At 38.7% G+C, this 12,565-nt stretch overlaps 1 protein-coding gene across 1 annotated transcript in view; it reads left to right on the top strand.

Moving 5' to 3' along the window:
* ELL2 (elongation factor for RNA polymerase II 2) overlaps positions 1-12,565 on the top strand; it is a 39,030-nt gene that overhangs the window by 493 nt on the left and 25,972 nt on the right. The window contains exon 2 of the mRNA XM_082191465.1: positions 7,617-7,664. Within this exon, the coding sequence (XP_082047591.1) occupies positions 7,617-7,664 (48 nt within the window). The remainder of the gene's footprint in view (positions 1-7,616; positions 7,665-12,565) is intronic.

Raw genomic sequence — 12,565 nt, 5'->3', positions numbered from 1 at the left:
CGGCTGAGGATCCCTTAGAAAAGTCTTCTCTTCTCCCCCCCCCCCCTTTCCATGGGACCGTCTCTCCATATGGTTCGTGCCTATTTATAGGCAGGGGGGGTGGGAATAAGAATACTAATTCCACATTCTTCCTTCTCACCAACTTTTGATCCCCCCCTCTCTTTTTTCTTTTCCTTTTGCGTAAGGGAAGGGGGGAAAAGTTTTGCGGGGCAACAAATGCCCCCAGCTGCCCTGCATGTACCTCACGCAGAAGGGAGGCGGAGGTTGGCCGTGGCAGAGGGCGATCCTTTGAAAATGGCATTTACACAAGAAAGTCATTTTTCTCGGTGTCGGTGCCAGCTAGTGCCTCTGGAGCTGGCCGTGACCGGAGCCAGCCGTTCCCAGATGAGGCCGATTCTGCTGAGCTGTCATTTATTTATGGGCTTAGTTCTTCTGCCTGCTGATCTCGCTCGCTCGCTTGCTCTCCCTCCCCGGGGCAGGGAGAGAGGGATGGGCTGAGCTTTTCCCTAGGCCCAGCTTCTCAGCCAGCCCACCCCGAAAATGTGAAGTGGCCCTGGTTGTTTTTTTAAGGGACAATGGCAACTATGACAGTTTTATTGTACATCTTTATCATGCTGTCAGGAAAACTGTTTCTCACTGTCTTCCTGTGTCCCCCACCACCAATACCTTGTCCCTCTCCCACCCCCATCCGTAACAGCTGCCTTGTGAGAAATCCTTATGGGGACAAGTTCCACAGCACATTCCAGTGGTAACTGCAGCTGTATAAATTGTTCACCACATCGGAGATAATGTAGAAATATTTTAAATCGGTTTATATCTGGATTGTATTCCCCTTTTCATTTATATTCTGTAGCTAGGTTGGATTCATGCAATGTTGTCTTTGTTTGGGGGATTAACACCCTACACCCCCCCCAAAAAAAAAAACAGCATAGGGGAAGGGCATTTTAGACTTAGGGGAATCGGTCAGTTAAAAAGAACATATGATAGATTTCTTTCTGTCAGGCTTCTCTTGTAAAAGTAGGGGACAGGAGAATTGATAGGCTTCTTTAGTTTTTCCTTACTGTAGCTTTCCATTGGAAACTTGAGCCTCCGCTTGTGTTTGTTCAGGGCACATTAAAAGTGGCTATATGTCCCAGCAAGGAGGATTAAGCTCTAATTAGCTGGTGTTTTAACATGGAATTTCAAATTAAATGTTACTTGTCTCATTTCCCCCCCCCTAAGGCCCATTTGTTACTCTCTCCCCTCTCCCTTACTGTTCTGAGAAATCTTGGAGAATTGTTACTTTGAGTACAATGAATCCCAAGAAAAGGTGCTGTTCGACTCTTCTTTTTTCTTTTCTTTTTAAAAAAATAATTCTATGTCTTTTGTAGTGCCAGCAGGCTTTCTTCCAAAAGATTTCCTTTGAAACAGTTCTAGGAGCAATTCTTAAAAGATAAGCCAGGAACATACTAAAACCAGACAGAATTTAAATAACAGGTTCTTGACAGACAACAGTCTCTCTTCTCAGAGTCTCAGTGCTGCTTTCCTTATGTAGTTCTTCATGTAAAAAGATGACTCAGACATGGTTTTCCCAGAATTGACCTCCAAATTGTGCCTTTTCTTATGACTAATGGTTGTTTTTCATAATAAGTAGGTGAATCTAAAATAGAGTAAGCTTCCTTCACCGAGTTTGCCCCTTCTATTCTAGCGTGTCTGGGCCATCATTCTCTCTGCCCCTTAGCCATTGAACAGTGTATTATAGCTACTCTGGGTTTTGTACTGCACAATTATGCAGTACATCAGCTGTTTCCCTTGTTAAACCTGAGTGGAAATCATTACTTCTGCCAAATGATCCTTCGAAATCAACTTCAAATTGCAGCTTTCCACTGCATATGTTTCTTGAAGAACTGCAAACTGTTATTGCTATGTCAAGGCTGCTCTAAGGCTCATATTCTGGAATGTGATAGTTTTAAACACTATTGATTTCTTCTTTAAATGTAGAGAGTGGCTTGTGTTCCCCTCCCCCATCTTTTAATAATTAAGAAAAGTTAGAACTTTGGAGTAAGCAACGTGTGGTTGGAGGTATAATTATTTTTCATACTCGTTGTTTTTTTAAAAATAAACTCATTAACTTGTGAACCAAACTGCTTATAAAGAAAGTTTTAGAGTAAATATCTTCAGAGGATTTTTTGTTGTTCAGACTTAACCTAATTAAAGTGAGATTGAGTTATAGCAGTTCTTTAATATAAAAAATTGAGTTGCATAGTATACCAATTTTATGTTCATTTTTAAATATTCTTCTCCTGTTTTGAAACTAACTTCGGTCAATATTTAGAACATAAAAAGTAGTCATATTGAATAATTTTTGCCTATTTTGTAGAGTTTAAAGAAACCAAAGGCTTTGTTGAGGCTGAAATTGCTAGCTTTTAAAATTCCATAATGCTTTAGGTCTCCATAATGTAAGACATATTACTTTGCGGCACAGAATAAACTGTTTCTGAAGTTGTAATTGTAAAATACATAATTTTCACATCAACTTAATTTCCTATAAAATGTAAAATATATGTAAAACTGTAGATTTGAGATTAATTTTAAGCATTCTTCTGGAGTCTCTTATGAATAGGGTCTCATGTACGTAATACCTAATTTAACCTGAACGTAGTGACACTCTTGCATGTTACAACACATGACTATTTAAAATTTGTGCTGAGTTCAGCTAGTCTGCATTTTGTAGGTAAATGCATTATCGAGAAAGATAATTGCCCTAGCGTTGTAAAATCAAATGTGATTAACTTAAAAACAGGAGCTTAGCTGCAACTGTTTTAGTGATTTAGAATGTGAAATATCAGTTACATGAGAATAAATATCATTTAATTTCCTGGAGTTTACTTTACAGACGTTATTTACCTATAATTGAGATAAATAAAATTTGAAGTAACAAAGCTAGTTGCTGTTTCCTTGTCTGGTAAAATATTACTGTGCAAATATGTTCAAAGTAAGTTCTGCAACATGCAACATACCGGGAATTTGTAAAGGAAGGGAACAGTACTTGCCCACCATTTGATCAGCTGCCTGCAGAGTCATAAAGTAGCTATTAAAGTGACAGTTTGATGAACAAAAGTCAGTTTGGCTTTTAGCTGCCTGCATTGGTAATCTTCACCAGCTTTCTCTATGCCCATTTGCCTAATTAATTAAACATCTCTAACTTGAACAGTTCTTCCAGCACGTCCAAAACACAGGGAAATTTGTAGTTAATTTATTTTTATTCTTGCTATATCACAGTAGTTAGATATTATTGTCATTGAATTCATCCAAAAATCACAGGGCAGTTTTACAATATGAAAACAAAACAATACTTGCCATAATAACAAAAACAATAACAAGCGCACACACATACAGTTTAAAAAGCCATAGGTTGTTTAATTAGCTAAAGGCCTGGGAGAAGAGGAATGTTTTTGCCTGACATTTAAAAATATGTAACATGCATGAATAGCCTCCTGAAAAATAAATTAATTAAAATATTGTAAGAAGCCATAGGCACTGTGTAAGGGGTTTAAGAAATATTATCTTCAAATGCTTATAGTCATAAACATGATGTGGGTGCAGAGCATTTGCTGTGTAATGTATGTATCATTTATAGGTACTGTCAAAACGTTTAGCTAAGCTGAAACGTCATATATGCAATAAAATCTTGTTATGGTAGAAACACATCTTGTACCTTTTTAATCAGATCATTCCAGCAGCCTGTCTTTTTATTTTATTTCTTTAGTTTGAATAGGAAATTCAGAATAGTTCATGAAGTGAGTTCTTCAGAGGACCAGATTGGCTCCTGCTGCAGATCGGTGATCAGACTTTGTATAACTGCTTACAAGCTGGCACTATTCTGAATGTGATCACTCTCCTGAAGGATGGCCTCACAACTAATACTGCAGGAATCTGATTTGTGTCAAGGCCAGCTTTTTATGTGCCCATAAATAACCAGTAGGAACTTTGGGGTCAGGGCAGGTGTTAATAGTTCTTCTAATCTACTAAAAGTCTGATCACTGTGCTAGTCTCCCTTTTTCTCTTCACATAACACTTTTAGAATTGTAATACTTTAATAATGTTGATGTTAAGCTTTGGTGCTTGTTGCTGATTATTTATCTATTATAAATGCTCCTAGGGTGCCCTTCATCTACAGAGATACCTGGATGGCATACAAAGGTTAATTAAAAAAATAAAAACAATATAATACTATGAAAGATAAAACAACATAAAAACAATGGAGACAGTTTTAAAAGCAAGCAACAGGCTGGATACTGATCAACTTTAAAACTTTGGACTTTAAATTGCCCAGGCAAATAAATGAGTTTTTACCTGGCTCCAAAATGATTGTACCATTGTGTCATGTACATCCTTTGGGTTCAGGCAACTGGCTTATTAGTATATAAACTCTACATGCAAAAGTCTTAAGATGACCCTTTTAATACAAGTTTGGGGGTGGTGTTGCACTTTGTAATATATATTGTTCTTCTAGGTTGATTATGGAGCACCTAAAAATATACTGAGAGCTTTACAAAAGGTAATACAGAGAGACCTCTGCCCAAAGCAGCTTACAATCTAAAAATAAATAGGCAACAGAGTACAGGAAAATGAAGGGAATTGAGAACAATAGTATGGAGATTAAGGGGACACTTGGTTTAAAAGGTGCTTGGTTTTACTCTCTCTACTATGAAGAGCTGTTTTTCATTTAATGCCTACCTATGTAACACAGTAAGAATACAGTAGTTTAAAGGCAACAGAATTAAGCAATCAAGCTGTGGCTGATTTTTATTGTATAGTTTTTCAATATTTAATATGTTGCTAATATGTAGGTAGTTTGACATTTCATGCAGGTCAAGGTTTGCAAAATGTTTTCCCATTTCAACTCCTAGGCTGATGTCTTCATTTTTCTTAATCAAAAAGTTATTTGAGTTCCTAATCAACTTAAGTGATGTAACACACCCCTTGAAGCATCAAATATAATTACAGTTTATATTGTGAATCTGAATGGAATAGAGTCTGAAAACTCTAAACAAGCATATTTGAGTTGTCATTTCATATTTAACAGATATTTGAATATGCTTCATGAATTTAAGAATTATAACAAAAGTATATTTTGTACTGTTGTACTTTCCTCAAAACATGCTCCACTGAACACACTGAGCCTTATTTCTGAGTAAGCTATAGTATTGCTTGTGTTGAAATTAAACATGCGTAGAAGAAGATTAAGAAAATGAAGGTGGAAGCAGGTACCTGCTTGACGCACAAGGCATTTAGCATCAGCTGTCTTAGCAAGCGCATACATTTCTGGAAACAAATCTTTGATGCTTCAAGTCACTATGAAACGGATGCAGATATTGGTCTTGTTTGAGTGTGACATTAAACTCCACATTAGTATTATGCAAAAGAATCTTGTTTCATCAAGTGTCTTGTACAGCAGGGAGAGGGGAGCCAAAGCTTTCATTTTGATTTTTAGATAAATACATTTTAGTGTTTGGTTGAATCTGGACAAACTCTGGTTAGCCAAGCTATGGTTTATGGAAATAAGCCAACTTCAAGCCATGGTTTATTAAGTTGACTTGTTTCAATAAAATATAGTTAAAAGATGAACCACAGCTTGGCGCTCAAACATAATTATAAAATGCTGTTAATTGAAAACTTCCCTGAAAGCTTCCAGTCTCCTTATGGCCACAGCATGTATAATAGGGCAGTGCACACGCCTGAGGATTTTGAATCTCACATAAACCATAGTTTATGCATCCACACTAGAGCAATGAATAGTGAGGTGCTTGTTGAGGAATGCAAATATGTACAGAAGAGTTGCTCTTTTTAAAATGACTATTCCATGGCATAACCAACAGAACTGCAGAACTAGAACCTAAACTGTTTTGTCATATATAACCTAATTTCGGTTGTTGGCAGTGTTTGTTGAGGTGTCTTGAACTTGTCCACTGAGGTGCTTTTAGATTAAAGCTGAGGAGCTCTTTTCAGTTTGAAGGCCACATTTCCTCCTAGTCAACCTCAAATATTTCTACACAACCCCCCCCCCAAGCATATCCCTCCATCCATGCAACCAGGAGGTATTATCATCAAGCAGACAAAAGGGCTGAAATGAGGTAGGGCTTAAAGCAGAGCTGGCAAAGGGTGTAGCCCAGGAAAAGAGGGTGTAGCTTGGGGAGAGTTGCAAAGACCAGATAAAAAGGTCTAGAGGGCCACATTCAATCCTGGGCCTGAGTTTCCCCATTGGTGTTGCAAAAGCAATTGCCTAAGCTGGTAAATTAGTTTGATGCAACATTGTCAAAACCAAATCTAGTTAGGTTTTGGTTGTTGTTCCAAAACATCAAACAGAAAGATCGAGCTATATGACCCATTTTGAGCAATTTGGGATTGGGCTGTAGAAATTCTTCAGTTCCTCTGCCTTTTTATGGCCTAAAGCCGAGTATTGCAACAGTAAAGCTATAATTCATCTTATATGAGGCACCATCAAATTAGATCTTTAACAATTAGTAAAGTATCACTGTTTTTGTCGCTTTCTGCAAAGCATGTTCAGTATCCTTACAATAAAGCCATTCATTCAATTTTATTGTATTTGGATAATTTCCAAAGGTTCCATTCGCAGTCGTAGGTTTTTCTTGTACCAAAACAAATTGGGAATAGCAGACGACTTTTTGTTTGTATATATTAAATAAGCCTGCTGAAAGGTAACAAACCATTCACTATTAAATGCTTTAAATGCTATTCATAGTCTGGTGTTTTTTTTCTGAATTAGTGGAAAGGGATATGTGTCCCACAGTTGTGTCTTGTTTTAGTTTTTTGTGAAGAACTTTACCTGATTCATTCTGTTTTCATTTTTGTGGGATCTAATGCTTTCCCAGCTAAGTTAGCTGAATCAAATTACATTTGTGTTAGACCAGCTGAGATAAAGATAAAGTGTGGCTATTCTGCTAAAGAGAGAGAAAGTGAGGAAGTGCTTTTCTGCTGCAGACCCCTGAAAGCCTATTCAGAGCAGTGGAGATGGTCGTGCAGGGGGCTTCAGAGGGCAGAAGGAATGATTGAGAACTGTTTTCCCTTCACTTACATTAGTTCCACTTGTTGCTGCAAGTGGAACAACAACATTGTTTCATTCAGAGCGCATACTATGGATGTAATGCTAAGCCATGGTTTAGTACTACATGAATGAGCCATGGTGGGCTTCAGGCTTGCTCCCTCTTCTTCTTTCCATGAAGCTAGAAGGTGGACCCATGTTGTGAAGTTGCCTTTATTTCAAACTGACTGTAGGTGGGGAATAAACCATAATACTGGGTTTGAGTGTAGTGGAAGTCAGGGTTCAAGAAAACTAAAAGTCAATACTGCAGAAGTCCTCTTGACGGGAGGCAGGGATGAGCAGAATGCAGAAACCCAATCCTTGCTGCAACTCATTCCTGTAACACTAAGCCATGGTTTGACATTGCATCTGACCCTAGCCAATGCCATTTCAGAGATCAGACTTAATGTGTATTAACCTTTGGTTCTTTGTTCAATAATTACAAGCATGAACAAAATACTTCAGATGATTGTTGAAGTAGCTTTGCTTTTTTCTTTTCTTTGAGAGCTCATTGTTCCTTGTTCTTCTTTAGAATCTGGTTCCTTCTCGACCTTCCATCCAATTTCAAGGACTCCAAGGGGTGAGTATTTACTTTTTTAAAAAAATAACTATTATCATGTTAACAAAAGCTTCTCTCTTCTGGCGTGTGTAGTGCCTCCATAAACTGACTTTCTGGGATATGTGAGACAAGCACTCTCAGAACAGAGTGACATAAAACTTAACATGCGAACATGTTTGGAAGAAACAGGGAGGGGGAGACATTAATATATGGAAAACTGAAATATGTGAAAGTGCATTTTTCATAGTTACCTAATATTTTTGCTATAATGTTTCTCATTCAACTTTTTTGGAAATGTGGAAAGATAAGACTTGGGAGGGAAGATGTATAGAGGCTTTTCCTTAGTATGACAGAGAAGTTTTGAAGTCTAAGGCAAACAGAAGGGACAGGGAGGAAAGCTTTTATAAGTAATCTTGCTCTTAATGATATTGAGTGTTAGACTTCTAAAAATGCATATTTAGTATACATTACTAAAGGCAAATCTGGGTCAGGACAGTGCTTGGATTGGAACTTGGGAGCCTTAAGTGTGTCTTTCTGGACAAAAGGTGGAGTACATATACATGCAATAAATAAAGGTGTTTCCTGAAGTAAACTGGTCTTACGGTCAGTGTACTTTCTGTTCCAAACCACCAACATTGCTCTAAATGCCAGTGTTCTTTGGACTCTCCTAGTCAAGTGATGGAAGGGGGAAAAACTAAATTAAATATGAAGGCAAGACACGCGGAAGATTTAATAAGTGTGTTTGCTAGAATTCATGACAATCCAGTTTCAATATAAATTCTAGGCTGAGAAGTGACAGCTCAGCTGTTGGTATTCAGTGCTTCAGGGTAGGGAACATGGGGCCATTCAGACATTGTTGGACAATAGCTCCCATCAACACTGCCAGCGGTAAGGAATGATGGGAGTTTTAGTCTAAGAACATCTGGAAAGCACTATTATGGCTACCCATGGATAAGTCAGGTGGCTTTCTTTGATCTCTGGGACTGGTTGTTAACAACAACTACTAGAACAATACAGGCCATAATTTTAAACAGACTAGAGGGCATTCTTATATTGTGGTACCTCGAGTTACGAACTTCCGGAGGTCCGTTCTTAACCCGAAACCATTCTTAACCTGAGGCAAGCTTTCACTAATGGGGCCTCACACTGCCGCCGCACAATTTCCGTTCTCGTACTGGGGCAAAGTTTGTAACCCAAGGTACTACTTCCGGATTAGCGGAGTTTGTAACCCAAAGTGTTTGTAACCCAAGGGACCACTGTACTATGACTGTGGCTGCTTCATGTGATTACCTCTTATAATAGGTATGAACACTTGGGAAAATAAGGCAATACAAAATTGAATTCTTTGCTGGCAATAGCTAGAAACTCTGTATGAAACTCTGTAGATTTTGTGAATTTGAATCTTAAATTTTAGCATGCAAAGCCACCACTGCTCGGCTTCTCCATAAGCCACTAGACTGTTGGCAAGTATTTTCTTTCTTTGGTTCGTCTTATCTTAAATTTTGGATTGAGTCTGAAGTTGACTTTTCTGTCCGTCTCTCTGCTTGCACATCTGGTTACTGTTTAACCACATTGGTTGGTTAGCTGAACTAAGCAGGCCACAGTACCTAAATGCCTTCCTCAGAATCGGCAGACTTACTGATGATCTATTTACAAAGATGATGCCATCTGCTATTTTACAGCCTTCAGAGTTTCATTAGGTTTAAAGCCAGATTTTGAGGACTGGATTGCCCTGTATATACCCAAATATTGGAAGTCTAAGAACAACTGAAGAAGTTTAAGTACAGTGGTACCTCTGCATGCGAACAGGATCCGTTCCGGAGCCCCATTCGCATCCTGAAGCATCATTTTGAGCATCTGCGCATGCACGAGCGGTGAAACCCGGAAGTAACACACTCCGTTACTTCCAGGTCGCCGCGGAGTGTAACCTGAAAACACTCAACCTGAAGCACATTTAACCTGAGGTATAACTGTATTTAAGAATACAGTGGTACCTCGGGTTACATATGCTTCAGGTTACATACACTTCAGGTTACAACCTCCGCTAACCCAGAAATAGTACCTCGGGTTAAGAACTTTGCTTCAGGATGAGAACAGACATTGTGCTCCGGCGGCAGCAGGAGGCCCCATTAGCTAAAGTGGTGCTTCAGGTTAAGAACAGTTTCAGGTTAAGAACGGACCTCCGGAACGAATTAAGTATTTAACCCGAGGTACCACTGTAGTAACTAGATACAGTTCCAATGTTGGTTCTGTTTCGACTGGCATGGATTCCTCTCAGTAGTAGATAAGATACATCTGAAGAATTTCACATACTATTTGTGAGTCATACCAAATATTATCTTTGGCAATGCCACTTCTAAAATGGTTGGTAATGTATAAAGAAAGTCCAAAAATTAAAAACTTTTTGAAAACTACACCTTCTGCTGTAATTAAAGAAGTGACGTGTGAATCTCCCTTTAACGTGGTGACTAATAAACTACTTCATTTTTGCTGGTATGTCAGCCCCTAGCCATCCAGTTTATTGTGCCTGGCAGAAATATAAGGAATGTTGCCTTTCTCTTGCCAAAGGATATACTTCTGAAAATTTATTTACTGACCTGAAACAGTCCCTAGCATATTCATGGCGTGTTGCTACCCCCTCCCCTTTTTAAATGACTATCAGTCTGTCAAGTGCAGCATTGTCTTCACTGACAAGCAATGACTTTCCAGGGTCTCAAACAAGGTGGGATCTTCTTACAGTTCTCCCTGGAAATGGAGATTGAACATAACACACTCTGCCACTAAGTTGTGGCCTCTCCCCATCTCAACACAAGCCTGAATCCAGCCCTATATTTATCTACTTAGAGTACAGAGGGTCTTACTCCAATAAATGTATATAGGATTACAGTTATACATGGAAGGTTCCCATACTCTCTTCCTCCTATGCAATTTTGCATTTTTCAAGAGAACACACACACACACACACACATATTCCTATGTAGATGTTATTCAGAGGGTTGCCGTGAGGATGGAAAGCTTTCCTCCCTTGTCATTGGATCCAAGCCATTGATATTAAAAGGGGCAATACATCAATTCAGTCATCTAAGCCCATTAATATCTACCATATTTTGCAAAGTTGTTCTTTTACTGTGCATTTGAACACCCCTTAAGGTGTCATAACCAAATTGTGCATGATGATGCCCAAGATCAAGGAGCAGGTTTTTGTCTCTGCTTGGATACAGTTGGGTACCATTTTGAATCAAAATGATGGACTGCACAATTGAAAACTCTACTGCCTTTAACTACTGATTAAACTTCACTGATAGCAGGAGTGTAGAATTCCAGTGCAATACTGGGTACAAAACTGCTAGTTCCAAATAAAAAATGCTTCCAGGTGGTGTCTAGGTCTGGTCTTCAGCAAGTTGCCCTAGAGAACTGGGGCAGATAGGCACATAAAGTTCTTCTCTATATGCTCAGTCCTTGTTGTATGGATGGTAATGCCTTAGAGTGCAGAGAATTACAGGAACTAGAAACATTTCCTTATATATGTTATGCCCAAATTGTATGGGAGTTTGTAAGCAAGCACATTTAGTTGCTACTTATTCTTCCTTGTTTCTGGAAGACTTCAGTGACTATGCAGAGAACTTGAACCTTTAGGAAAATACCTTAGGAAGCAAAAAGAAAAGAGGTCCTTGGAAAGAATTTTCCAAATATGCAAATTCTACACAATCATTTAAGTTACCTTAATGCTAAATTATATCACTTACAATGTGTTATTTTACACACACAATTTTTCCGTTTGGTTGTTGTCATATCAAATGCCACTTTATGGCATCTCTGATCTCCAGGAACACCTTTTGGGGAGGCAGAAGGAGCTTAATTGGAAAAGGGGCTGAAATGCCTTCATGTACTCATGGACTGTTGTGCCCTCCCCACCTTAATTAATTATTACATTTACATCCCATTTTCCTTGGAGGAAAAAGGAGGTCAAGGTTTCTCTCATCTCACAATGTTATCCTCCAAAGAACCCTGTGAGGGATTTTAGGCTAAGACAGTGACTGGCGCAAGGTCACCCAGTGAACATCATGACTGGGTTGCAGCCAACACTCTAAGCAGTGCACCACATTGGCTATCATCCATGATACTTTAGAATTATAAATACTACAGGAGCAAAATTAGATTTAAGCCCAAAGATCAATGTATTGAAGAACCTGTTTGAATGTAAACCAGTAGGTGCAACTATTTACTTATAAATCTGTTTATAAAGACATTTTTATGCCACCTTTGGGTCCCATTAAGAACTCCCTATTATCTTAGAAAGAGCAGTCTACAATAGTAATATTGAATGGAATTGAATCTAAGACACACATAGATTTTTTTGGAAAGAGAACACACATGCAAGAAAAATATTTCAGTTGGGAATACTGCATAAAGGTTCCAAAATGAGGAGCCACTAGCAGACAGAACTATGCAACCATTGTTGTAGCTATATTCTCATAGATTGAAGCTGACATTCAGAAGGCTCCCAAACCCCGCCTTTCCCTCCAATAAAAGCCCCAGCATATCTGCATCGTGAGGGGATTCTGAGTGAAGTCTTTTTGCCCGACACCCCAAAGAAGGGGTCTTACTCCACACCCAATTTCTGTTTCCCCAAAGAAGAGGAAGTGCCAGGGTGAACCTACTGTATGTCTCCCTTCCTTCTCCTGCTTCTGTTTAGGGCACATGGTTGTGCACACTCTTCTTGCTAAGCTGTGCTTAAGTGTACAAGAAAACTGTTGGGTGTGATACCCCAGGTATGGAAGAAACCCTAGATAAATCACTCTTGTTGGACTTAGACATTATCTTTGAACTAGATCCCCTTTGCTTAATTTATTTAGACATTTTCTAGTGTTGCTTACCTTTTCAAAAATACTTGCTCCATAAGATATGCCTTTGTATAGTGG

Source organism: Podarcis vaucheri (genome assembly GCF_965113315.1).
Source record: "Podarcis vaucheri genome assembly, chromosome: 11".
Lineage (NCBI taxonomy): Eukaryota > Metazoa > Chordata > Lepidosauria > Squamata > Lacertidae > Podarcis > Podarcis vaucheri.
This window is presented reverse-complemented; position numbering and strand designations above follow the sequence as displayed.